This window comes from Stegastes partitus, unplaced genomic scaffold (assembly GCF_000690725.1).
Source record: "Stegastes partitus isolate 25-593 unplaced genomic scaffold, Stegastes_partitus-1.0.2 Scaffold239, whole genome shotgun sequence".
NCBI lineage: Eukaryota > Metazoa > Chordata > Actinopteri > Pomacentridae > Stegastes > Stegastes partitus.
In genome coordinates, this window is record NW_007577970.1 from 144,383 (window position 1) to 172,349 (window position 27,967).

At 40.5% G+C, this 27,967-nt stretch overlaps 3 protein-coding genes and 1 non-coding gene across 8 annotated transcripts in view; 3 read left to right on the forward strand and 1 right to left on the reverse strand.

Moving 5' to 3' along the window:
* Positions 1 to 3,635, forward strand: part of afdna (afadin, adherens junction formation factor a) — a 109,314-nt gene extending 105,679 nt beyond the window's left edge. For all 5 annotated transcript variants that reach the window (XM_008281605.1, XM_008281609.1, XM_008281607.1 and 2 more), the window contains exons 36-37: positions 1,452 to 1,536; positions 1,636 to 3,635. In XM_008281605.1, the coding sequence (XP_008279827.1) occupies positions 1,452 to 1,536; positions 1,636 to 1,789 (239 nt within the window). In that variant the 3' untranslated portion in view covers positions 1,790 to 3,635. The remainder of the gene's footprint in view (positions 1 to 1,451; positions 1,537 to 1,635) is intronic.
* Positions 3,636 to 4,653: 1,018 nt separating this feature from the next.
* On the forward strand, positions 4,654 to 4,736 carry trnal-cag (transfer RNA leucine (anticodon CAG)). Its single transcript has one exon. It is a non-coding gene; the product is annotated as a tRNA-Leu (tRNA).
* Positions 4,737 to 6,272: 1,536 nt separating this feature from the next.
* On the reverse strand, positions 6,273 to 12,694 carry tdrd15 (tudor domain containing 15). Its single transcript, XM_008281627.1, has 3 exons — positions 12,663 to 12,694; positions 6,542 to 12,283; positions 6,273 to 6,366 (listed from the first exon to the last, which is right to left on the reverse strand). The coding sequence occupies exons 1-3, from the start codon at positions 12,692 to 12,694 to the stop codon at positions 6,273 to 6,275; spliced, it is 5,868 nt and encodes a 1,955-aa protein (XP_008279849.1).
* Positions 12,695 to 16,769: 4,075 nt separating this feature from the next.
* Positions 16,770 to 27,967, forward strand: part of rfx6 (regulatory factor X, 6) — a 21,929-nt gene continuing 10,731 nt past the window's right edge. The window contains exons 1-14 of the mRNA XM_008281610.1: positions 16,770 to 16,926; positions 19,398 to 19,551; positions 21,633 to 21,756; positions 22,121 to 22,182; positions 22,335 to 22,412; positions 22,756 to 22,783; positions 23,692 to 23,799; positions 23,964 to 24,041; positions 24,140 to 24,253; positions 25,515 to 25,564; positions 25,772 to 25,931; positions 26,017 to 26,161; positions 26,926 to 27,035; positions 27,133 to 27,250. Of these exons, the coding sequence (XP_008279832.1) occupies positions 16,770 to 16,926; positions 19,398 to 19,551; positions 21,633 to 21,756; positions 22,121 to 22,182; positions 22,335 to 22,412; positions 22,756 to 22,783; positions 23,692 to 23,799; positions 23,964 to 24,041; positions 24,140 to 24,253; positions 25,515 to 25,564; positions 25,772 to 25,931; positions 26,017 to 26,161; positions 26,926 to 27,035; positions 27,133 to 27,250 (1,486 nt within the window). The remainder of the gene's footprint in view (positions 16,927 to 19,397; positions 19,552 to 21,632; positions 21,757 to 22,120; positions 22,183 to 22,334; positions 22,413 to 22,755; positions 22,784 to 23,691; positions 23,800 to 23,963; positions 24,042 to 24,139; positions 24,254 to 25,514; positions 25,565 to 25,771; positions 25,932 to 26,016; positions 26,162 to 26,925; positions 27,036 to 27,132; positions 27,251 to 27,967) is intronic.

The window sequence follows — 27,967 nt, forward strand, 5'->3', positions numbered from 1 at the left end:
TTATCCTCCAAGTTTGAACACTGTCCTAAGTTTTCACTCTCTGGTTGAAGGTGTGTTAGCAAATATGATTAAATATTGTAACAGCAGGAAATGGTTTGAACTTGTCATGAAAAGACCAACACCAACAGTCCGTCTCATAATACTTTCTGATCTCCCGAACAGACTGTTGGACCCGAGACAGTCGGTTCCTGCAAAAAGCAAATACTTAATTTCTAATTTTTCCTGTGGATTAACACACATTTGGTCCCACTTATCCCCAAATACACACATTAGGAAAATATTAACAGAGGTATCAATTGGTTCAGAAATTCTCACAGACTACGACACACTCTGACTTCTTTTTGCAACCAGAAGAGTCGCCCCCTGCTGGCTGTCACAAAGAAGGATCAGTATGTATTTAAAACATCTCAACACTGTCTGCTTTTATAATACAAGCTCAAACAAATAATCAGTCTTTAGATATGAAGTATTTGTTTGATGGATATACTCGCAGTTGTTTTAGGTGTTTTTAACAGTTGTGATCACCTTTAACCAGCAGGGAGGAACGGATCGTTTCTCTGCGGCTCATAAGCCATATAAATTTGCGAACCACTTGATCTGGTTCTGGATGTGATTCCCCAAATCGTCACAAGGCTCAGATGGTTTTAGACTATTAGGATTATGACCTCACGTGGCAGTTTTAGGCTCCGACTCATCAAGGCCAGGACGTTGATGCAGTTTGGAAAGACGCAGGGACGCATAAACAACTGATTAACATCTACTTTGGGGTTAAAGGTCGGGGTCACCATCTTCGTGTTCGTTCCACTGCCTCAGTTGAGCCGTCTTTTTAGCCAGAAATCACTCCCTTCACATGTATATGGGAGCGCTTTTCTTCACAGTCTGTTTGGAGGACAACAGGAGGCTAAACGTTTCATAAGTGAAATAGTAACAGAATGAGGAAGGTAGGTCTGCTCGGGTTGGACATGTTTGACGGTGACCTCGGCCTCACATCCCTCCAACACTTCCACAGACCATTGTGCTGCTTTGGAATGGCCCTTTAACAGCCTCTTTTTTTTTAATGCTGTTTTTCTCTTTCTCGGCTCGCTGCTCTAGTTTAAAGAGATCTGACTGTTTCTGCCTAATGCTTCTTCACAGCTCCTTCTCTTCCTTCCTTCTGCTTAGGCTGGTCTGTGGGAAATGAAGTGATGTCGACCGGAGAAGCTGCTGGGTTCTGGTCACAAAGGCTCTCTGATCAATAATCAATCCAGTTTGAAACAACTTCATTAACCCAAAGCGCAGTCACAGTGTATTCTTTAGAAGCGACTGCTCCCATTGGCTCCAGTAGCAGAGATCTTCACAGCCGTCACCCAGCAGCTTCTAGCTCAGATGTTTTCACACGTTGCAAAACTGCACGTGACCGATGCTGACTCATGTTTTGCTGCTCTGTCTGTCTGCTGTGTGACGACAAACAGGATTTAACTCGTACACTGGAAACTCAGCAGGAGTTGTAGGATCAGGAGAAGTCTACAAGGACCCGCGAGACAAATGGACGAAGAGGTGAGCACTTCACCTCAAAATGAATGTTCTGTATGCGTCGTGTAAGGGTTTCAAACCTTCACGTCAGCCGCTGTAACGCCGGCCGCGTGTGTGTTGCAGCCAGGAGCAGGAGAACTCGATCCCCAGCGGCGCTCCGGAGAGTCTGACCTTCAAGGAGCGCCAGCGTCTCTTCTCTCAGGGGAAGGAGGTTTCCAACAAGGTCAAGGCTTCTCGCAAACTCATGGAGCTGGAGAACGAGCTCAACACCAAGTAGACCCGAGCCTTTCACCTCCCAGCGCCACCTTAACACCAACATCGCCACGGTAACATTAAGGTGCTCCTGGGAAAATCCGGGGTCGAGAGAGCCGGCGCTCGCTTCCCTTACACTGACCGTCTCCTCCTGTTTGTGTTGTTTCTCCTCTCCCCCCCCCCCCCCCCGTTTTTTTATTTTTTTATTTTAATCATCAAATAACTGGACCGTTCACTCTTTTTTTTTTTGACGTAGCGATATCGTTGCAACAGGAGAGACATTTATGGCTTCAAAATTTCTTCCCCTCGTTAAAGTCTGTCAAAGATATATAATGATAAAGCACTGTAAAAAAAAGTTTTAATTATATCTAGTGAGAATTTGAGAATCACACGACAAAGGGGGATATATTTTTGTTTGTAAAATGGTTCTTGGGGCGAGGGATGGAGAAAGGTTTATTCTCATTTTAATCTTTTTTTAAATAGCTTACCGAAATATGAACAATTTTATGGTGTTATTTTATGCTCTTTTTTTTCTGCATCATGTTGTTTTCACACTTTTAATTCCTTCTTGCCAGCAGAAAATGCCCGATGTTGAGCTCCAGACCAATCTTTTATTTTTATTTTAATGTTTTTTTTTTTGTTTTTTAATTCTCAGTGAGTGGAAACACTGTTATTCATTCCGTAGCAAGGAAGCATGGGATTTCTTTTTCTTTTTTTTTTCTTTAATGTTTTAGATAAACTCTGAAAGATTCTCCAGAGGAGGATCGTACAGTCCAGAGAAGGATCTTTAAGTGCACAACATTACTGTAAATATTTGGGTCCACAACTGTCTCACTCTTTTACTACTGTAGAAACCTGCCAGGAAACTAAACAACTGCAAAACTAATGTGATTTAACAACATTTTGGTGACAGAAAAACCCCAACAAACCCCACTGCTTCTTGCCGTCAGTGGACTTACATTTTTAAATGTTTCTCTCCCCCAACTTGAGGTAATATTAATTTTATTTTCTTTTAGATGGAATAGTCATTTCTTTTGCAGAGTTGTGTGAGGTTAATTTGACTGATTGTAGCCTAAATTCAAGACAGAAAAAGGAACTCTTTCACTCACAATGTGATTAATGTTGGTTTTCACAATAATAATAATAAAAAAAAAAAGAAACTGCAACTACTCTTTAAGTGCTTGTTTGCTTTACAGATATTTATTTCGAACCTTGTGGAAAAAAAAAAACATACTTGCACAAAAAGTTGTTTTTACTATTAATATGTATCTGCAAACTGTTTGGAGAAGTGAATTACATTTGGGACCTCTCGTACTGTGGTAATAATCTGTGTTTTTCTGCATTAGAGACGGAAAAAAAAAAGTTCTGTTTTTACACCAGCTGTAGTCGGAGGGATTCAGATGTTTTGACAGAATTGTGACTGTACAAATATATATACACACAATTTCCATAATCTCACTCACCACCACTGCTGCTCTGCTGATGTAAAAGATAAAAAAAAAAAACAAAAAGAAAAAAAAATAAGCAGGAACACACTCCAGATCCCGGTGTGTCCCCGAGTTTTAGACGAAATCTGACAATAGTGACGTTTCAAATGTATCTCTCTTCTGCAGTTTGTTTGAGTGACTCCATCCTGTGTGTGGACTTCTTTTATTCTTCTCTCCAGGAGCCTCCACTAAAACTACATGACGAGATAAGACGCTGTTATTATAACTGACCTGTAAAAACACTACAAGACGTGTCTCCTCCTTCCCCCCCACAACAACAACAACAACAACTCCTTTTTAGGTTTCAAAATGAACTGAATCATTTAAATGGTTTCATGTTTAGCCTTTTGTAAATCATTAATAAATACAGATTTTTCAACAGTGCAGGCTGGACGTGTGGTCTTTTGTTAAGGTATTAAGAATGTTTTGATTAGTCTCATTTTCTAGGCCACTTTACAATTAAATGAAAAATGTAGAGGCTTTTACAGGGATTTCATTGCTTGAATGAAAAATAGGTTGTGTAGTTGTTGATTTTTGCATTTTTTGTTTACCATATTACATTATAAATGAGGCCACTGTACCTTGAGATATATAATAACACTTTCTAACAGGTAACTGCAGCTGAAACAAATTTCTTTACAGCATTTATTATAACTTGTACTTGAGTATTTCAATTTTAGCACTTCATACACATATCAGCTACTTCAAAAGAGGATTTTACACTCAAGAACTGATTTCGAAATTAAAAAGTAATAGCACCAAATTTAAATCTATCAGTGATGACAAAGCATTGAGTAATTTTAACTTACCATCTATGGAATGCCATATTATTCAATAATAAATACATCAGTAAATATTCTTAAATACAATAATTAAATAATATTTTGGGGGGGAATAACTTTTTTCATTTAACTTTTTATTTACTTTAGGATTTACTTCACCCATTCGCCCTCACAATATTATTTGATAATATAATTTTAATATTTTTTTGTATATTATTTTATAATCATATGTCTTTCTGTGCCCCCACTCACCCACCCCCATTATTGACGTAATTAAATGATAGTTGTCAGTACATTTAAAAACTGTTTATAGTTTATCGTTAATTCCAAAACGTAAATAAATGGAAAACACAGCACGTGTTAGCAGCAGTCCGAGGCCACCACGTGCTCACTGATTCACTGTAATTATGAGCCTTCATGACGACGTTTCCACCAAACATGAAGACGAAGACAAACATGGCGGCGTCACAGTACTGTAGCGCTGTCGGCCGTCGGGGCGTCTCAGCGCTGTACGATAGCTGTCGATATGAAATTAAGAATGTGCCTCCAGTAAACACACAGAAGGCGATGTAGCGTTCGACTTAGCTCATAATCACATCTTCAGACCACAAGTATTAACTGTCAGGATGGCCGAGCGGTCTAAGGCGCTGCGTTCAGGTCGCAGTCTCCCCTGGAGGCGTGGGTTCGAATCCCACTTCTGACATCAACCTTTTAACACACACCTAGTGGTAACTTTCTCACTGGCTGTGGGTCGACCTCCTTTTGGTGATTTGGGGAGAAACATGGCGTGTCATGTTCCTTCACTACCGAGAACGTGGGTTCTCCTCGAAATCACTTCACAGACTAGTAACAGCTGGAACGTCTCTATAAAGTTAAAGTGTAATCCTAGTTTTAATACTGGCTGAGTTCAGAACTAAATCTTTAAGGTAAACACATACCAACTTACGACTGTGACATGACTTACTGTTAAATAAACAATCCTAGCTCAGCAGCACCATCCAGTGGTGTAACATGGGAGTGCAGCTCATCTTCACCAGCGGTATCTTCTGCATTGTTGTTCTTTCACACCTGATTCATTCATAGTCCACCAGCAGCAGAGAGAACAAAAGTATGTGAGCACAAAATAAGTATCAATAAGGATTTATTTTTGCACCACAAAAGAGGCTTCAACTCAAAATCTGTTAAACACAGGTCACTAATTCTACAAAAGGTCAAACCAAGTGTTAGAAACACTGAGTTAGAAACTGGATTATTTAATGAGAAACACTTTTTGTCAAAGATTCAAACAACTCAAAATAAACAACTACACATGCAAATTTCCTATAAAGTTGTTCGAATTAATCAAACATTTCGTCTGCTACGTATTTAGACCACGCTTTTAAAAACAAACCATCAACCAAGTTTTTTTTTTTTTTGTGAACAATCTAAAGAACGATACAGAAAATATCTTAAACATCCATCAAAATATGTGTACTAGTCATGTAAAGACAACCGCAAAACAGAACAACCTCATATGAAGAAAACATCTCACTGAAGGCCTTAAAGAGACAAATCTGTTCACTAACTTGTTCTTTTTTAGACAAATGAAATGGCACCACATCAACAAAAGCACTAAAAAATATATGACGACAACAAACTTAGTAAATTGAACTGCCTAATGTGGAATCACTGCATCCAAGTTTAACCAAGCAGCCTTTACATCAGGAAACCAGTTAGAGAAGAAAAAAAAAAAAGACAAAATGACATGCTGTGAGTCGTTGTTACATCATGGTTACACGTGTGCAGCATGTGCGAGTAGCAAAATCACAGGTCAGGAGACCATCATGCTATCAACAGCAAGACCTGCCCTACACATGGCTTTGTCACCATTAGTAGATGTGCACTTGTGATTCGTCCATGGACTCTAAACTGGAGCAGAAAGCAAACATCAACTTCTGCGTCAACTAAGACTTGACTCCATGTGACGTACTCTTCCACCCCACGATGAAATTCAAGTTGGAGGGTCAGTGTTTTGACACAGCTCAGGAGATTCAGTGCTCATCACAGATGGTGCTCGACACCTTTACATAACAGGACAGGACTAGGGAGCGACACAAGCGGTGCAGAAGAGCTGGGTGCACGGTGCTGCAGCACAAAGACACACCACTTCAACAAGGACTAAATTTAAATCAGGTACAGATTTAGATTTCTATAGACAACACCGACTAGATCCAGACATTGTGCTGAGTGACGTCTTCCTCTAAGCTTCATCCGAGCCTTCCTCTTCTTGCTCATACTCTTCCTCACAGTCGGACCCTTGGGGAAGAGCCTTACAGGGACCCTGCTCCTGGAACCTGAAGGTGTCAGACATTTAGTGTTTCAGGTTTTGTACATTTACCTTGTAAACCCGCACACACTGTTATTGTTGTGGTCTTTAAAAAAAAAGGTGTCTTCATTAATGTGAAACAAACATTTAATCAGATTTGATCATATAGTATATTAAAGATGTACAGAGTACCGTGAGCATACCTGAGTCCTAGCATGACGTCTATGTAAGTGGCGTGTCCAGCATCCACCAGCTCCTTGGCAACATGGACGCCGTCTGCCATAATGTCCACCTTCCAGTGTGTGTCTGACACAAACTCTCTGAAGAAGATCTGGAGGTTCTTCTGGTACAAACACTGCTGGAAGAAGACCACCGCCTCATCGGTCCACTGTCCGTCCACTGCTACAGGCGTGACCCCTCTCAAGCTGCAGGGGTTCGTCACCTTTGGGAGGTCTGTTATCTCCACTGGTAGCTTCTTCAGCTTGGAGCAGTCGTCATGTGGCATGTATTCGTAATGGCCATAATCCACGAGGTTCAGGACCACTGTGGTGTCGGCATGTACGATTTCACCTCTGCACCACTCATTCCTGGAGTCTGATTTCAACAGGCAGCAGGTGCCAGGGAGAAGGTGGGCTTCAGGGAGAGAAGCCATTTGAGTGGGCAGCTCGTCCAACATGATGGACAGTCTGTTCCTGACAAGAAGCGAGTCTTCAAGAACAATGCAGAACTCAAAGGGAGTTATAACTGCAGCAGCAAAGCCAGAATAAGCTTTGTCTAAATCAACAGGCACAAAGGCAAGTTGCTGAGGAGGGCTCATGTCAGAGGTACATCCTTCTGCTTTGCTTTCATTTTGGGTTTCAGCAGGCGATGGGATCTTCTCTTCATTTCGCTGCGATAAGGTTTCCACATGTGTCATGAGGAACAGTCCATCTATGGTTATTTCAACCATCCAAAGGTTATCAGCTTCAGAATAACACGTAAAAACTACTTGTACTTCTTTGCTGATTATTGTTTTGAGGGTTTGACACCACAGCTTCTGAGTGTCTTCTCCTGCACTGAACCCCAAGTTGTTCATCTTGCACAACACTGCCAGGTTGGGGATTTGGGCCAGGTCGCTACACTGCTGTCGGATGGAGCCACTTGGAAATTCTTTTGTTACTCCATGGTCCACCAGGAGGGCTTTGTATGTCTGCTCATTGATCTGCTGAACAACACCTCTTTGCCACTTGTCCTTATATGTCTGAACTAAGCACTTGAGGCCTTGTTTGATATCCTCTCCTGCCAACGTCCTGCACTTATTTAGGTTGGTAGTGATGCAACTTTCTAGTGCAGCCAGCTGGTCAGTGAATCGAGTGAGTCTGACATAAAAACAGCCATTACTCTGGACTGATAGAATGGTTCCATTCTCTGTGTCTTTGGCTTGAATCGGTGCAGGTCGGAATACATCTGCAACGTTCCTCACTGCTTTGACAGAACAGGTTTTTGTTTTCCTATGAGCTTTTGAATCCCTCTTCTTTCTGGCGGGAGTCCCTCTATGACACCTGCAGGCTTTTACCTTCAGTCTAGGTATCAGCGTGACAGGTGGTGGTGCCGCCATCAAGTTTTCTCCTCCAACAGAAGGCATCGTTCCTTCAGATTTACTTCTTTCATTCTCAAACACTTCTTGTCTCTTTTCACAGGATCTCACTTTCTGCTCAGTTTCACATGAACTCATAGGAGACTCTTCTTCCCTTTCAGTTAAAGGGCTACTTTCAACAGCTGCTTCAAGTGCCATATTAAGACCATCTCCTGCATCTTGAACCTCAATCTTGACTTCCCATTGAGTTCCATTTTGCTGAACAAAGTCGACCATGAGCCGCTTCTCCATGACAGTGTCAGTGAAAGAAGCATCATTTCCATACATGCTCTTGTCCAACAGCGAACATGGTATGCTGAATCTTGGCTGACACAGATACTCCTCTGGTATGGAGTAAATCTTTTCTTTCCCAATGACTGCTGAGTTTCCATAGTCCACAAACTCAACTTTGACACATGAACTGGCTTCAAAACTCTTGACAACTGAACGATACACAGCGCCGTCCTCCTCGTACTCGGCCAAAACCACGTCATTGATTCTCAGAGATGTGGTCGTCTTCAAGGAAGCCCTTAAGATACTTGTGTTGAGATCGTCCCCCAGTTTCAAGATGGCAGGTTCGTCCTCTGACAGCTGCAGGAAAAAGCTGTTCACAGAGTCGATGTGGGAAGCGAAGCACTCTGCCAGGAAGCCTGCACTAACATTCTTGTCAGGCAGATGCGAGAGCCGGGTTACTTGTGTTACCCTGCTTTGTTGTGATCGCTCTGACTTTGCATCCTGGCACCCTCTTGGTTGTTGCACTGGAGAGTTTTTTAGAGGCTGTACTGTGGCACGGCTCTTTGATTTGTCCTCATTCTGTTGTTTCGCTTTTGTGTTCTTGTTCTGAGTTCTGCCATGAACCAGTTGTTTTGTGTTCTTTTCGGCACCTCTTTTGACATTAGATGTAGCGCAGCCTAAAGACTGCCCTGTTGGTTGACTTCTCCTCTTGACAGAAATATTTTTCCTGTGATGTTTTGTCTTTGTGCTGCTTATGTTCAAACTAACAGTCTTTGGTTTCTGTGAAAGATCAAGAATGAGCTCTTTCACCTTCTCATTGATGTTAACTTTTCCATCAAACAGCTGAACAACAAATGAACCATTTTCGCTCTTCTCAATGATCTTGACTGTCACTAGCTTGTTGAGGACTGTGTCGGTAAGCCACTCCTTGACATCTGCATAGGGCTCCACCTTGGACACTGAATCGAGGCTACATCTCATAGCCTGCATGGGTGTGTACAACAAAAAGCCTGAGTCCCTGGGAATGAACATGACATTGCTTTTCTCTACTATACTTGTGTTTCCATAATCCACAAAAAACACACTGAGATGCAGCGGCAACTGAACCGGATGTGTCAAGCCTCTGTACCACATGCCATTCAGGTATTTGGCAAGGCACAGTTTCCTCACGACGGCTCTCGTACTGGCTTGCATCATTTTTTCACTCTCCTCTGAGATGTTCTTCTCGAGCTCTTCGATGATTTCAGTGTTTCTCTCAAGATGGCAGTAGACCTCCCACTGACTGCTGACATGGGTGACGTAGACGTGTTCCTCATTTCCAGGTCTTAAACCATATGAGGAGTAGACAAAAGAGTCAGGAAACACTGTTAATGGTTGCTTTGTCGACACTGTCACTCTGCTTGCCAGGCCCTGTTCTAGGAGTTTTTTTGTGACGCTCTGCTGAGTTTGGATGTTGTAGAGATCCACAACATTGCACAGCCCTGTGTTTTTCACATTTAAGTGAGAGGCAACTCTACATTTTAGACTACTGCCGCTGTGGAGGACAAAGACTTTCAGCAGGTTACAAACCTCTGGACTCCAATCCCCACAGTTTTTTGGGTCAGCAGGTTTGATGAGGTTGTCAAGGCGACATCTGAAAGCTTGTCCTTCCAAAGAAAAATATTCAGGCATGATTGCCTGAAGACTGTTCTCACTGATTTCAACAGTACGGCCATGGTCAACTAACACTATTTTGGCGAGACCTTTCTGTTTTTCTATGATAAAGGCTCTGTACCACCTTCCATCACACGGTGACTGGGCAACGCAACATGAGTCTCCTGACCGGAGGGGGGCTGTATGAGTGGAGTAATACTGCTGCACTTTTTCCATCAGTTCCTCCAAAGCTGGAACCTTATCAAGAGGCTGGCACCAGAAATCTGATGGAGAGCTGATGTAGGGGCAGCGCACGGCAAACTCACAACCAGGCTCGATATTTAAAGCTTTGAAGCTAGCAGGGGCTTGATCTTTCTCAATTTCATTTCTGCATGACTTCTCTTCCTCCTCACAATCCGACCACTGCTCTGTATTCCCACTGATGTCCATTGTCGCACTGCATTGTGGGAGCCTCGTGTTATTCTGCACCACAGGCTCTATGGGAATGTATTCAGCTTGTTTGGAAGAGATGAGGAGCTCAGTGATGCTCCGACTTTTGTCACCTCCCATCTCAAAGAGGTCAACAACAAGTGTGTTTTTTCTCATCTGAACAACACGGACCAGCAAAGCTTTGTTTGTCACAATTTGCCTGAAAAAGTTTAAGGCGGAGCTGGTCCAGACGTCTTCCAAAGGAAAAACATTAACAAGAGAACAACACATGGCAAACGGCGATTTGCTGGCAAATGTCTCAGGTATGTTCTTGATCAGCATGCGTGGCACTTTTTCAATGTTCCCAAAATCAATAAAAAGAACTTCAGCTCCATGCTCCAGAGTGTCTGTCACCACGCCCCTGTAGAAGTGCATGTCTTTCTCATAGACTGCACAGCACAGTGTCCCAGGCTCAGGATTCATCAGCACATCTTCATCCAGCTCCGTTTGACTGAAGTGTTCCATCATTTTTGTCGTCATTTCTTCAAACTCATCGTTGCGTTTTTGGGTTCTGATCCAGAAGTGGTTTGGGTTCCCGACATGCTCAACATACCCAACAAAGACCAAGCCCACCTGGACCTCTTCTGCTTTCAGCGTCTTAACCAATGCTTCACCCACGACTGTCTCGTAGTGCAAACAGCCAGCCTGACGTGACGGTTTTGTGTCCAAAACTGTCTCAGCTTTGAATGTGCAAAGCTTCTGGATGGGCTCTGGTTCCTTCACATTATTATCTGTCAAACCGATTACAGTGACAGAGTACAGATGCTGCTTTTCATCAAAGCCACTGATCTCCACATCTAACATTCCACCAAGCAAGCCCGCCTTCAGGAAACTCAACTGCTGGGTTTTGAGCACATGATCCTGATCAGTCAGGGAGGAGAGCGAGCATGCGAATGCCATGATGGGTGTTGAATGGAACTCAGGTGGCAGCCTGTGGATGTTCTCTACTTTGACGGATTCAAAGAATCCATAGTCAATGAACAAAACCCGAACCTGAGAGTTGACTGAGAGAAACTGCACAAAGCCTCTGTACCATTTCCCATCTTTGCCTTTAATAGAGCACAGCAAACCCAGGTTCTCTGGAGTCTTCTGGTTGCATTCCTTGGTTCTGGACTCACAAACTGCAGCCAACTTCTTTGACATTTCCCAAAGATCTGCTTCCATGCTCGCTACTTGACAATAAAACAGCCCGGGGTTGACAGCAGCAGTTACTCGCACTTTAGCTTGTGTCCCACAACTCAACTTAGGTCCACAGAATGACAGAATGTCCTCATATCCCTGCAGACCTGAGGATTTGAAGTACATTTCTTGTCCTCGTGGCTTTTGAATGAGTAAGTCAGGAACTGACGCGATGCTTTGTTTGAGCGGCACCTCTGTGAGCATCTCAACCAAGAAAAGGAAGGTATCTGTGTCCACATGCCTCCCAAAGCCATGGCGCACCAGGTCACTGTTGATGTCAGGGACTTCCAGTAAGAGGACTTCATGACAAAGGAGAGCTTGAATGTAACCTGCAACATTTCTGCCAATCAAGCTTGAGAGATACACCTCCACTACAGAGTGTGGACAACTCTGAAGGAGAAGCACATTTGCAAGAAAGCCGCAAACTATTTTTGGAGGCAGAATGAAAAAATCACCTGAACAGGAAGATATGTGGGCAACGTCCACACTCAAGACGTTACCGTGATCTATGAGGAAAACATCAAACGAGTCCTCCTTACGGTTCTCAACTCTACCTCTGAACCAGCGAGCTGAAGTCAAGTCTTCTACAAGGCAAAATTCTCCCACGTCCACCGCAGCTTCAGTCTTTGGGGCATTCTGTATTTCTGACTGCAAGATGTTATAGTCAAGTTCACATATGGTAAGGTGTTGTCCCTGGAAGTGTATCAGGGTTGCTTCTGGATTCCAGTCCAGGTGAGTTAACTTGAGGTCCACTGGCCAAAGGGCACATGGTACCGATGGACCTGAGTCTTGTGACCTGTAAATTAAAGTGGCTTATGTTACCAACCTTCATCCGTCCATACATACATACATAGCTGGTGCTTGAGCATATTGTTCATTTTTAGATGATTAAAGGGCCGTACTGACTGGCACTTACACTGAAATTTACTTTGTTGTTGCATCTACAGCAATTTATAAAAACTGCTTAAAAACATTTGCCATAATTTGAACAGAAAGGATTTTCAAATGAATACGGGACATCAAATAACTCTGATATTCACGTGTACATTTTCTTTATCCAGAAGCTTCAGCTGTCAGTATATTAACCAGTCACTAAAAAAAGCCCAGATTCTACTCCATGAAATTCACAGGAGCATTCTTGCATCTGTACAGTTTTGGCAAATTGTTTTACATACTTCTGATGTCCAGAGTCCAGCACCGGCTGCATGGCAAAGAATCAGGAACAGTCACATCCCAAACAGAACCTGAGGGGAAAAAAGGTTTCAGTGTACTTACTATCATATCATCATCATCATCATCATCATCATCATCACCACATATATGTCACAGTCCAAATTAAAACCCAAGTGGATTTTAAATCTGCCTAAACCAGATTGAAATTCTGATGTGGTCTAGGCAAGATATTGAAATTTTGATTTGAAATCTGTCTGGGCACAACTACACTTTTGATTTCATCTAGACCAAATGAAATCCTTCTAATATCATAATGAGATTGTAATCCTGCCTGGGTACATTTTAAATCTGCCTCGGCAGAATTAAAATTTTGATTTCATCTAGACCAAATTGAGGTCTTTACTATAACAAATTCAGATCATAAGCCTGCTTAGGCAGGTTTAAAATTTGACCACACTAACTTAAAAATTAGAATTAAATCAGAATTATAAGATGGATTTCACCTAGACCAAATTAAAATCATTCATATATATGGAGTGTTTGTACCAGTTTAGTGTGACTGTTGGACAAAGATGTATCACAGCTCTTCATATGTGTTTGAATGAACATGTTGGTGTGACCCTTTGGTGGTTACAGCATTAAAGAATGTGAGCTTCACACCGTGGTGAAGTGTGGAGATCATATCATTTGCCCGGGCGGGATTACAATCTTACTATGATATAAGAGGGATTTTAATTTGGTCTAGGTAAAATTAACATTTTAGTTCTGCCCTGGCAGATTTAAAAGACCAAATCAGAATTTTAATCTGGCCTAGGCAGATTTAAAATCTACCTGGATTTTTAATTTGGACTGTGACATATATACTAAGTGTGCAAATCCGTAATGAAGCAAGGCTGTTCACTGCAGAATAAAGGTCACAGCAGGATAATAGGGACGTGTGGCCCCATACTGAGTATCTGCATCTTCTACATACCGCTGGCCTTTCATCACCTGTTTAAAAACTAACATCCAGTTTCCAAGACATGGATTAACCCTAGTCCTCAACTTAAAGAAAACATCAGTCAAGGTCTCCACAGGAAAAGAAAAGAAAAGTAGGACTACACTTAATCTGTGAAACTGAGCCTGAGAGTAACTGTACAAACTACCAGCTGCAGCCCCGCTTCACTGCAATCAACAAGATCTACAGACAGGGTGATCCTCTCATGGAGCAGGTTTGTGAGACTGGATTAGCTTCTTTATGCACAAAAGCAGGCGATATGTGGGCTAAATAAACTGTCTGATTTCCACAATTAAAGTAAAAAACGGAGTTATATCTTATGTAAATCTGATCACGGAGCTATAATACACGTGTTGTTAGATTCAGTCTGACTCGGACGTTGATGCAGTTTTATAATATCTGATCCACATAGACGTCTAGGAATAACAAAAAACGCATTTTATAAGCTCAGAATTTGCCTCACTTTTTTTTTTTTTTTACACTGTGTTCAGTGTCACAATAATCCACCGGCACTTATCGACACATCCAGTGGTTCACACTAATCAGGAGCCGCTAACAGAAGCTGACTTCATGTTCCAACAGGTTAGCTCATACAGGCTAATGACGACGTTTACAGTAACTCTCCGTCTGGACAAATACAGGCTCCACACGAACATGTTCTCACGCAACCTGAAGTCTTTACAAGCTATTAAAAATAAATATCCAAACTATTTATTTATCTATGCGAGGTGAATTTATATAAATGTCACGAAAACGTCAACACCGAAATGCGCGGCTAGCTTCAAATTTTAGCATTCCCGCTAGCTTAAACTTGAGTCTTGCTACGGAGTTAAAATTAACATTTAAAATGTAGAAACCTGACAAACCGCCGTTGCCTTGAATGAACAGTGAGCAGGAGGCCTGGCTGATCTTACCAAACGTGACTCAGCAGAGTTTTTTCATGGCGGTGTGCTTCGACATTGAGCAGCAGTTAGCCGCACCAGAGTTAGCAAAGAGCCGACACGATGTGGAGGCTAAGGTCATAGTCGGGTCTACATCAGGCTACAGTTGGATGGTTTTATCTCAGCTTAACCTCAGTGACTGAGAGCACCGATCAGCTTCAGACATCCTTCTGACTACAGTTACCTGGCTCATATTGATGCCTGTTTCCTACCTTGTGTACCAGGATGCTGCAGTCCTACTACACGTGTCTGATGTGAGCTGCTGGGCGCCTCATGGAGCTCCACATCTGATCTGTGAAGGATCGAGACCGTCCGTGTGCTCCAGTCTGGTATGATCTCAGATGTAACTATGATGCTGATTTAACTTCATGCTAAAATACTATACTTTTGATTTCGTCTAGACCAAATGAAAATCCTTCAAATATCATAATGAGATTGTAATCCTGCCTGGGTACATTTTAAATCTGCCTCGGCAGAATTAAAATTTTGATTTCATCTAGACCAAATTGAGGTAATTATTCTAACAAATTGAGATCGAGGTTTAAAATTTGACCACACCAAATTAAAAATCAGAATTAAATCAGAATTATAAGATTGATTTCACCTAGACCAATTAAAATCATCCATATAGATGTAGTGTGTGTACCAGTCTTGTATCACACCTCTTCATATGTGTTTGAATGAACATGTTGGTGTGATCCTTTGATGGTTACAGCAGAATGTGAGCTTCACATCATGGTGAAGTGTGGAAAAGCAGCATATTTTACATTGATACATGTGTTATTTTAAATATTCTTGCATATTGCAGTTTGTCAGTTCGTCCATCATGACAAGATTAATTGGCAGCAATCTTTAAAATCACTGGAAATTTGTATTTCTTTCAATTTCATCCCCGCAAAAATGTCAGATATTATCTAACTGTAGTTACTTAACTGTCCAAATGTGATGTTGCGATTTGCTTAGATAATTTTTTCCCTCATTATTAACATCCTTAGCTTTAGTAAACTGTAATAGGCATGTGTTTTTCTACCATTTTGTGACATTTTAAACCATTATTTGAGTACCCCCTCCTGCAGCGCCCCCTGCTGTCTGGATACTAGTGTTCAAGTTGCCCATTAACTGAAACTGAGAACTACAGAATATCACACAAATGCAGCTGTAAAAAAAAATAATTAGCAACTTGTAAGCCACAAATATGTGAAGTTAGAAGTTTATAAGAGCTGCTGCTGTTTTTCATAATCACTGGATGTATCCTCTTGACAACTAGGATGCACCACTTTTACATAATAACCTGAAATCAGAATCAGGACGGATTGATTGCTGTATAAATACAGCAGGAGTCATGAAATATGAAATGTAAAGAACTGTACGGTCTGTGTGTTTAGCAGGGTCACAGTGCAACACAAGATAATTAAGTACTAATGAATTCTTTCAAAGAAAATTGTGAGTTCAATGCTCTGTATTTGTATTTAAATGAATAAATTAGGTAATATAAGGTCATATTAGGTAAATAATACTTTGTAACTAACTATTCCTTTTTCCTTTTTCTTTCTTTAATCAGGAAAAAAGTCTTTTCCCATTTAAAATGCACTCCTAAACAGACTAACACACGATAATGTCCAGTCATGATGCACACGCAGGCCTTTCAGCTCTCACAACTGTCCAGATAAAGTGACAACAAGCTGGACTTAAATCTGTGTGTGTTCATGTGTATTTAACCCTGTAGAAAGGGCCAGCTGACTGTGGGAGGTAGGATGGATGGATGGACAGATGGATGAGGGTTTTTCTGTTAATCATTAATAAACTGGATTAGCCCCAGTCTTCTGTAAATATGATGAATGCATCCAGGGCTTCATTAGCTCTGCCTTCCCACAGCACAGCCTTACTAGTCTGAGGTTGTTCCGTCAGCACAGAGAAAACCTCAGAGGTTTTTATTTCCACTTTTCTTGTCTTAGTAAAACTGTCCAACATGCTGGACATGATGTTTGTTTTTACCTTTTCCTGGACCTGAGTGAAGGAGGGATCAACAAACTATGTTTAAGGATTAATTTGAGCTGCTTCAAACTCTGTAAGGATCTGATCTTTTCCATCCTTCAGTTTGTTATTTTGTCTTTTTTTTTTTTGTTAAATCTTTGGTTGACTTTTAAACATTTGACGTCTTTTCGGTCACGATGCCGATGAAGCGCAGCAGTGACAGTTCAGCCGGAGACGGCGTGTTTCTGATCCACTCCTTCACTAAGACTGTGTGCAGCTCACCAGAGGAGACGCACACAGACTTTAACGGACAGACGCACTTTCATCAGGAGGATGATTCTGGGATTAAATCAGGTAATGGAACATCTAATGTATGAATCATGCTGGGAGTTCAGACTTTATTTATTTTTATATATCATTAAGATTCCTATAACATTATCTCCTGTATCTTCTCCTGTTTACCTGATGCCATCTCTCCCAGTCTGTAAATATGAATGTGATTCTGTGGATGGATTGGAGATGGACTCAGGTGATAAAGTGACACAAGTCGGCCACACGGTGGCGCTGCAGCAGCACACTTCACTGAACCCACTGCAAGGTTCCATTTATTTACAGCACAAACTTCTTTGGCCCTCGCAGGTGATGACGAGGACACATAAGCAACAAGGAAGATGTGATTTATAAATGGATGAAATGCATCTTTACATTCAGACGGATAGCTGTAAATGTGGAATGTGAAGCTTAATGTAAATATTTTGCAGACGTTGATTTATATATAAATCTCAGCAGTTTTAGCTTAAATGACCAAATGGGAACTTTTCTTCTGGTTTTCAGCTAAATGTCTTGAGAGATGCACGAAAAGGAAGACAGATCACATCAGACCTATTAAATATAAAATGTAAACAGTGTTTTGGTTGAACACTGTTGTCACAAAGGGCTGTTTGTCAAATGGGGACATCAGACATTATTTTACCTTTTTTTATTTTAAGATGTAGAAATAAAACAGTGAAGGAAGCTTTTTATGGACACCGGGTTTGGTTCCTAAGACTAATGGCTTCATGTGACTCTGTTTATTACGTGAAGCTTTTCTTTCATTTCTGTCCAACTGTTGTCAAAAACCTTCTGATGCTGGACTTCAGAAATTGCCCCACAAGATTGTAGTGTAGTTGTAGTACCAAAACAGATGATTTTACACTATCTGGTGCATATACTGATAATCTATGAGCTCCTGAAGCGTCTCATTGCATTTCTAAACACCTTATTCATTGTACCTTGTGTGTTTTTGTGCTGTTTTTCAACTGAGTTTATTTAATTTAGCTTGTTCGACACTTTGTCATTGTCTGATTAGTTGCAATAACTATTTTCTTCACTTTTATAATCATGGCACGACATTAGAAGTGTTCAGGTTTGTCTCCTTTCTTGCTGCAGAGTGTCTTCTTTTCAAGTTTGTACAAAAAGAAAAGGAGAAAGAAAAACAAGCTCTTTGTGGCTAAAAAGCAATTAAAACATTCCTATTGAGCACAATAACAACAAGTCTTTGAATAGCTGTTCCAGCACACTTCAGGAAATAATGCTCCATTATTTGATTCCTTTTAACATTGCTCATATACTTTATTGTTTGCTGTGTGCACACACCCGCGGACGTGATGAAGTGATGAATGAAATCACGAATCACCTTCTCAAGGTCAGAAAAAGAAAGTGAGTTTCTTCTTCCTCTTTCGTATCGCAGCCTGTCTTTAGATTAGAAAATAAAGGCGTATTTCACAAGAAGAACCTTGAGACAAGTAAGGAGTCACTGAGGGGTTAAGAAGAAACATTGAAACCGAAATATAAATCTGAGAATTACATAAAAAATATTCCATTAGTAAAGATTAGTATAATGTCTGATGTACGAGCAGCCTGTCAGATATACAGGCATGAACTGATTCAAGGTTTTATAATGGATACAGAGAGGATGAAGAGTTTACAAAACCGGGTTGGTTTGTAAAAGACTAAAAGCAGCATAGTTTAAATCAAAGAACTCTAAAACAAAACCAGTTCTATGTATTTCCAGTTATTCTGATCACAGGATCTTACAAATTATGGTAAGTAGTGTAAGAACTAGTAGAGTGTTTTTCTGTTCAGACATCTTTTGTGCACTGCTGCTTCTACATATGAAGAGCTAATTTGCAAAAACAGACAACTCCATCTTGGGTTCTCTCTGGGTTCTCCGGCTTCCTCCCACAAGGTCCAAAAACATGTTGAGGTTAATTGGTGATTCTAAATTGTCCGTAGGTGTGAATGTGAGTGTGCTTGGTTGTCTGTCTCTAAGTGTAGCCCTGTGATGGACTGGCGACCTGTCCAGGGTGTCCCCTGCCTTCACCCTGAGTCACCTGGGATAGACTCCAGCCCCCCGCGACCCCAATGAGGATTAAGTGGTGTATAGATGATGGATGGACAACTCCATCTTCACAAACCTTCACCACTTTTCCATCGTCTACCTGAGACAACATCAATCAAACTCAAGTTATCTATATTTTTGTCATGTTGTTCCAACAGGATCAACTTCAGTTTAATTGATATTAACTCAAGCAAACAACAAAAAAAAAAGTTTTCTGAAAATCTACAAAAATGGAGTTATCTGTTTTTGCAAATGAACTCTTCGTATGTTTAGGAGGGTGATATGGAAAGACCAGTATATGTGTAAACTATAGTGGATAAAAGCAAAATTCTACAAGGGAACTGGTGTCGGCAACCTTTTTCTTGAATATTTCTTAAATTCATGCTCTGCAAAAAAAAAAAAGTACACCTCCTGTGAACACTGCTCTCTTGTTTGTCTGTTTCAGAAGCAGAAGACAGTAACGAGACGCCGTCGTCTGAGGACGATCTGGTGGACTTAAACTCCGACCTGACTATCAAACAGAGCATCACTGCCTCCAGGAAGACCATCAGTCAGATCATCAAGGACAAGAAGAAGCAGACCCAGCTCACTCTGCAGTGGTAAGATGACCGGCAACGCTGAAGGAACTAATATCCAAGATTCAAGGTTTTAGCGGTGACATCCAGTATCTCTACCCAATATTTTTGTTATTGTTGTTTGTATCACAACTGCTTAATTCACTCCCTCTATCCAAAATGCTGTTGAGTGGTGGAACTACTACTGGGCTGTGTGACTGTGTTAAATTTCCTATAAATGGGAGCATAATTTACTAAATGAACATCATGCTGTATTCAAAAGCTGCTGAAACTATTGAGTGAGACTGTATACTCTTTAGAAAAATGTTTTCTGAGGTAACAAACCAAGTGAGAAGAGCAGCGACTTATCATAGACTTCTATGCAATCAGACTTCTCTTTGCAACAGGAGGAGGCGCCCCCTGCTGGCTGAAGCATTTTTGACTGCCATCTTTAGAACCAGAGGCTACGTCTACGTCTTTGGTCAAGCTTTATGTATTCAGAAAGTCTCACTGAGATCTCTTTTGTGAGAGAGGCTTGAGAACAAATCACATAAAAGCAAGTAAAATACTCCATCCACATTACTATCATACACACACATAGCAAATATAAATGTTCACAAAGATTGTGGAAAATATGCCAGTAAAATCTAAAAGTCTCTCAGAAGAAAATTCTGCTGCTGTATTTTGAATAGTATCATTCCATTCTACATCAAACTGTACATACATTTGAAAGCTCAAAGCCTCATGATTCGTACGGTATAAAGTCTCTTAACATACCAAGACCAAAGCAACAATAGCTGCAGCCGTACTTCCTCACACTGTAATGTGTGTGTACATAGCAAAATGATAGTTTCTTACCTTTCTGTCATCTATAGGGTGCATACTTGTTGAATCTCAATGTGCTGCACACTGTAAAGATCCAACAAACAAGTTATTTATCTTATTTGGTTTAAAAGAAAAGAAAAGGAAAAGTGTGGATGTAGTCTGCCTCTAAACACAGAGTGTTTGTTTTTTAATCACGAGTATCAGAAACATTTCTTAGAAGTTTGTTAGGTTTTTCCTCCATAAGCTCCATCCATTGCTACAGTTGCTATAACATAATTCAATGCATCAGATTGGGACTGTCAACACAGACACCACATATAAACTTCTGTGAGATAGTGAGATTTACTGCTGCTGCTGATTGAATGATAAGCATTGTGTGAACTTGTTTGTGACAGGCTTGAATGTAACAAACAATAATTTACTTGTAAAAGTCCTTGGAAACATGCCAAGGGTAGTCGCTGAAACATGATCATACAGGCTATTAATTACCTGTTCAGTGCAGTCATGATGGTGAATTGCATGATGGTTTTCAAAGTGAAACAATCTCTGTTTTGGTATAAGACTCCGGTTTGAATTTTTAGGTTTTGACGTTCAGCAAGAGTTTTGTCAGGTTGGCTGCTGTCTGTCCAAGCTCCAAAGTATTTAGAATGTTAAACTGGATCAAATAGATTACACTCTGAAGCATGGATGTGATTGGGAACATCAACCCTATTCAGGACTTTCATTCAGATGGATAGCTGCAGAAGGTCTTTCTTGGGGTCCATTGGGCCCCAAAAGTCCTGAATAGGGTTAAAACTGCAAAAAGCCTTGAACCTACAAAGTTGCATCATCAGCATATAAATTGACATTACAGCACTAAATTGGAAAATAAAAGTTCTTGATGTACAGAGGAAACATTAGCGGCACTAATATTGAAGCCTATGGGTCTTTTTGTTTCACTTATGTGTTTGGTCGCGGTTTTCCAGATCAAGATTATTTCATGTAAAACATATGAAGAGCATATAAAATATCATCCTTTGTTGCAGTTGACACTCCAACAATATATATTTCAGTCTTCTTTGGCCTACAGTTATTTTACATATTACTCACGAAGCTGAGTTTTTGTCTGATTGGTGCATGTGAGTCTAATTTCCTTTTCTGGTGATTGTTTCTACTTTGTTTCCTCGAAAATATAAAGCTGAGTCATGTGTTTTCCATCAGTTGTATTTTTGCTGTGGAGCTCGAATTTCGCAGGTTTGTGTGTTCACTGTGTTCTCATATAGTGTCCTGATAATTCCAGGAGTGATTTTGTGTCTCAACAGGCTGGAGGAGAATTACATCGTGTGTGAAGGAGTGTGTCTGCCTCGATGTATCCTCTATGCCCACTATCTGGACTTCTGCAGGAAAGAGAAACTTGAGCCGGCCTGCGCTGCTACATTTGGAAAGGTGTGTTTCTTTTCTCCAAGTTTTCATGTAAAATCTGACACTGATGTGTTGCGTTAGTTTTGTGTAACTGATCTACCTGAACATTTTTTCTGTTTCTTGTTGTGCACTGTTAAAGAAAATAAAACAAAATACAATGCTTTCAGTATTAATTTTTTGGTCTAAACATTTACTTTTTGGTTATCTCTCAGTAAAAATGTCTAAACAGTATATATGTTGGTTTTCCAATCCTCATACACATCAACAACATGACTGTACAGGGACAAACACTAAATGCAGTTCATTATGATGGCACAGCAGAATCTTAATATTGATTTGATTACTTGCTAATTATCTGCTCATATTGATTGTTTGGTTCTCCCTTCAGACAATCCGGCAGAAGTTTCCTCTCCTGACAACAAGAAGACTGGGCACTAGAGGACACTCCAAGTAAACCCAAACTTTACTTACAACCATTTAATTCAAACATTGGGATCCTTAGAGCACTAAAATGTCTGATTCAGACATTGATTAATGCAACACAAAAGTAATGTTTGTACTTGATGATCATTATTTGACAATATTACCTTGTCATTTCACAGATATCATTACTATGGAATTGGCATCAAAGAGAGCAGTGCTTACTATCACTCCGTGTATTCTGGGAAAGGTTTGACCAGGTAACATTTACAGCTTGATTCCCTTGTTCTGAAAATGACTCACTACTGTTTTTTATTTTAAATCTTTAAAATTAGTATTTTTTTTTGTTTGTTTTTTAGAGATACTACCTGACTTGTCATAATCAGTGCTGAAAAACAAAATAATCATAAAGAAAACAATATGCTGTTATTTAAAAGCAATGAACTTGTGCTTTTGTTATGCTGGTGTTGAAACTTTTAGCTCATGGTATGTCGCTTTATTACACAATTCAACCATCTGTAAGTTTACACACAGGATTAAAAAAAAAAAAAAGAATTGTTAATCATTTAATTCTAAAATCAATCTGTTGTATTTTGATTGCAGATTTTCAGGGAGCAAGCTCAAGAACGAGGTAATATATATTCCTAATTTCATAAAAAAATGTCATAGGAATTGCAATTTCTGTCTTATTTTCGGAGCACTTCGGGACTTACGAACACAAGTTTCTCTGAAAGTTGATTCAACTAATGAAATGAAGTTTCTAAAAACAATCATTGGGATATTAGTAGACATTGAACATGCAATTTTGTAGAGAGTTCAAACCTTTGTACCCTAAACTTTTGTTAGTGCAACTACACTACAAGAACAACAGTGCGCATGCTAGGTAGTAGTGTACATTTGCAGAATACATATAGTCGATACCATCTCTTGTGCATGTACGGAAAAGAGTTGTATAAAAGGGTATATCTTCACCCAAACTGAGATCATTTCCTAAACCTAACCAAAAAGTTTTGTAACCACGTCTTGGTACCTGATAATGAAACTTAACAATAAGTTAAACAAAGATGCAAGTCAAACAGTAATACAAAACTCATGGCAATACAACAGTTCCTCTGTATGCACAGCTTTGGTTACTGGAAATAATCTTACATGCCATTTCAGTACCGCTCACATGGGTCGTATCAGACGATCATTTAAACCCGAGGACTTGTTCGTTCAGTCTAAGCTCTAATAACTCTCATGAAAGGTATAATTTTGTGAGGAAATGTAAAAGAAAAGTAAATCTTCCTATAAGGTATCACATAAATACAGGTTGATGCAACTTAATATGTTAAATTTGTTGAACTTGTTTTTTCAAGCTCACTTAACTGAGATTTTAAAACTTCTGAGATTACTTTATTTATTAAACTGGAGTTTAGTTGATCTATCTTTTTCGGAAGCAGGGAGACTGAAGTTTTAAATCGAGCCAGTTTAAATGATTTATAGAGTTGTATCAAGATTAACCGAGGAAGACTGGGCTCACACCGTTATGTTTTGCAGGGTGGCTTCACCAGGAAATACTCTTTGAGCTCTAAAACCGGAACATTGCTCCCAGACTTCCCCAACGCCCAGCATCTCCTGCTGCAGGGCAATATCTCCAGAGAAAAGGTTGGTGGCAAACCGTTGTCACTGTAGTTCCAGATTTTCTACGTTTTCTGTTAAAAAACACACAACATGCCTGCTTCATAGTGTCACATATAGCACCTGTAAATCCTCCTGGAAAAAATGTTTGAGTGGTTTGTCATGATCAGATCTTAATGTTTCTTTTTCAGGTGGACACTCTGATCATGATGTACAAAACACACTGCCAGTGCATCCTGGATAATGCCATTAACGTCAACTTTGAGGAGGTGATAATCACATGAAAGCATTTCATTGGTACTTAATATTTTTAAGTTTACATGTGCACTCAAGCTGATACAACTCTTGAAATATTTTTTTTTTTCAGATCCAGAATTTTTTGCTCCACTTCTGGCAGGGAATGCCCGACCACCTGCTGCCGCTGCTTGAAAACCCCGTTATAGTCGATATCTTCTGCGTCTGTGACTCCATTCTCTATAAGGTTGTTATGAAACTGTGTTTCCGTGTTTTATAAGTCAATTCATTTTTATTAATTGTAAATGTATAAAGGCCTAAAAATGCTAGATGCATATACCGTAATTTTCAGACTACTGAACACACTTAAATAAACATATAAGCCACACCCACTCACTTTAAAAAGAAAAAAAAGTTATACATATTTCATCACTTCCTCAGTCTCTCTTTCGTTGTCGCTCTCAATGTCACTTCCTTCTCGAGGCAAATTTATAAAAATCATAAAAATCCGTAAATTAGCCGCATCATTGTTTAAGTCGCAGCGTTCAAAGCGTGTGAAAAAAGTAGCTGCTTATAGTCCAGAAATTATTTTTCTGTTAGTTTCTGACGTAGAACAGATTTAGGTTTACCTTTTTGCAATAATGATGCAACATTTCTCATTTTGTACATTTTTATTGTGTTATTTTTGACCACTTGTTTTATAAAAAGGTGCTGAAATTCTGAGCTCATTTTGCAACTATTTTGAAAGTTAGGTAGCCGTTGAATCTCTAAGGATTTTCTCAACCAAAGATCATCCAAAAATCGCTGGTCACCAGTATAGAACACATATAAAAGATATATGTAGCCACCATAGTGTCACCCATTGGTTTGTGGACTGTCATCTTAAAGCATCGAGTTTGGAATTTAGTTGTTGCCATCTTGGTCTTTGGAAACTGTAACCTGAGGACACTATGCCCAGTCATACGGTAGCCACCTGCCAAACACAGGGTAGCCGTGGTTAAAGCATATCCTCCTTTGTCATCTATTTTCCTCTAAATGGGACCATCGTTTACTAAATGAACATCATGTTCTGAATAAGACTTGAAACTGGTGAGTGAGACCATGAGCTCATTAGGAAAATGACTATTGAGGAAACAAATGAAGTGAGGAGTAGTTGTTTGTTGTCTCATAAACTTCTATACGATCAGACTTTTTTTGCATCGGAAGAGTCTCACCGTGCTGGCTCTTTAAATCACATCCACATCGGCTTCATTTTTCAGACCAGGCTGTCTGGGTATGTATAGTTTATAGTCGCAAGTGTCCCTGAGCAAGAGAGAGGGAGGTGTCTTCTGTGACTTCTGAGCAGGGAAACATGAACGTAGCTAAGTAAGACAGATTGCCTCCTCCAAAAAGTATGAAACCCAACTTTATGAAGAAGAATAGATCTGGTTGTTCTCTCTGATTCATCAGTGAACACCTGAATTATCAGTGTGTTGCTCTGTTGTAATAACATGTCCGTTATTTTTCAGGTTTTAACAGATGTTCTGATTCCTGCCACCATGCAGGAGATGCCCGAAAGGTTTGTAACTTCAGCTTCACTTCATGTTCCCTTGATATGTTTTTCTTGAATTATTCATGATGCTTTCATAACACACAGTTCACATTTTATTGAGATAATCCTAAAGTTGTACAGTTGTAGTTTTGGCCATCACTTGCATTTCACTGCCACACAGTCCAACCAAGTGCAAGCATCAGATCTTCACATTATTAATAATGCTGTTTACAGTCTGTTGGCAGACATCCGTAACTTTGCCAAGCACTGGGAGCACTGGCTGGCCTCCTCTCTGGAAAACCTCCCAGAATGCCTTGCAGCCAAGAAGCTCCCCATAGCACGTCGCTTTGTTTCTGCTCTGAAGAGACAGACCTCCTTCTTGCACCTGGCACAGGTACAACCAGTAATATAGTTTTACTCTAATGGCTCAAAACAAGCACCATTTCTGAGGCAACTCTTCCATCCTTCCGTTATTCCAGATAGCACGTCCAGCGCTGTTCGATCAGTCTGTAGTGACCAGCATGGTGCTGGATATCGACAATGTGGATCTCAGCAGCATCAGCTCGCAGCCGCTGCTCAGCGTAACGGCCACTGGAGACCAGGACCCGGATATCTACTCTGAGTGTAAGACTACTACAGACCGTCGAGCACATGTTTGCATTGATCATAACCAAGGTTTGTTTTTTAAAAGGCTAGTATTAGATGATTCACATTAGTAATTCCATACACTGATGTGAATGTACTGTATGTTTTTAAAAGTTACTGTTGGGATGTCCCGACTGAGTTATTTTTTCTTTTGCCCCAGATTGGATCCAATTAATTTCGTGCTTAGTGTCTGATACTATTTTTCCAGATAAAAAACACTTTAAGTAGTGTAGATTAGCTGTAATACCTGGTTACTGGGTCGTACTTCTTACTGTTTAATGCTGTAGCAAACAGAAGAAGTGGGCACTTGCGTGTAAAGAGGAAACAAAGTCATCTGTGAGGCTTAATGACGTCCTGCCAGCGCACATGTATTAACATAAAGTTGGAATCCTCTTGAACATTGTGCTGTTATCCCAGTGGCTGAATGGTTTTGCTCGCAGTAGCAGTGCATGATCAATAAAAATTGTGCTGCATTTATGTGACAAATTATGCAGCTGTTTGTCGATATTTCTGTTGATGTCACTGTGCTTATCAAGGAATTTATTCAACTTTCCAACATACATATGGAAGTGGATGTAAACAAAGGACTGGGCTTGTTGACACTGATCATTTGAAAGTTGCCATGAACGCCCCGAGCACAACATCACTGGTTTCTGTTGCCCCAAAGCAAAAGAGAATCTCTGAAATAAATGAAGAAACACTGACCAACTTCTCTCTTTCTGTGGTCTTTCTCTTTTTTCCAGATGACTCCATTACCGTCTTTCAGGAGCTGAAGGAGCTGCTTAGAAAAAACGCAACGGTGGAGTCGTTCATCGAGTGGTTGGACTCTGTAGTGGAGCATAAAGTCATCAAGGTTGTTTAAATGTGTCTCCTCATGTCTGGACACAGTTCTGCAAATATTCTGTTCTGCAGCTGAATGTTTTTCTTTTCCGCCTTCGTGTCTTGATCAGCCCGGTAAGCAGAGCGGTCGATCAGTGAAGAAGCGAGCCCAGGATTTCCTCCTCAGGTGGAGTTTCTTTGGTGCCAGAGTGATGCACAACCTCACACTCAACAACGCCTCCAGCTTTGGTAGGAAGTCTTTTACCCTGTTACTATCGGATGTTTTTTAGATACTGGAAGACGTATCAAGATTGAAACAAGCAGACAACACCGTGTCTTATCATTTCCACCTTTGAACTTCAGTGTACTGATGACAGTCTCAAAAACACAAATTCAGACTTCCAGAGTTTCATATGTCACAAAACTAAGGAACCAATCCTGCGAGCACATTGACAATGTATGGATGATTTACTGTAATATTATAGCTTGGTGTTGAGTAGGCTGCAAGGTGGCGCAGTTGGCTAGCACTGTTACCTCGCAGCAAGAAGGTCGCCGGTTCACGTCCCGGTGGGGGCACCGGGATCTTTCTGCGTGGAGTTTGCATGTTCTCCCTGTGCAGCGTGGGTTCTCCAGCTTCCTCCCACAAGGTCCACAAACATGTTGAGGTTAATTGGTGATTCTAAATCGTTCATTGGTGTGAATGTGAGTGTGCTTGGTTGTCTGTCTCTAAGTGTAGCCCTGTGACAGACTCCAGCCCCCCATGACCCTCGTGAGGATTAAGCGGTGTATAGATAATGGATGGATGGATGGATGGATGGATGGTATTGAGTAGCACTGAGTAGTTTTCCAGTGTTTGATTAGTGTCATAGGTGAGCTGGTGTGCTCGAGCTGCAGCAGGTGTCAGATAGTTGGCTGGAGAACGAGGTATCAGCTTCTTAGATCTGCACATTCTAGAAGAAACAACAG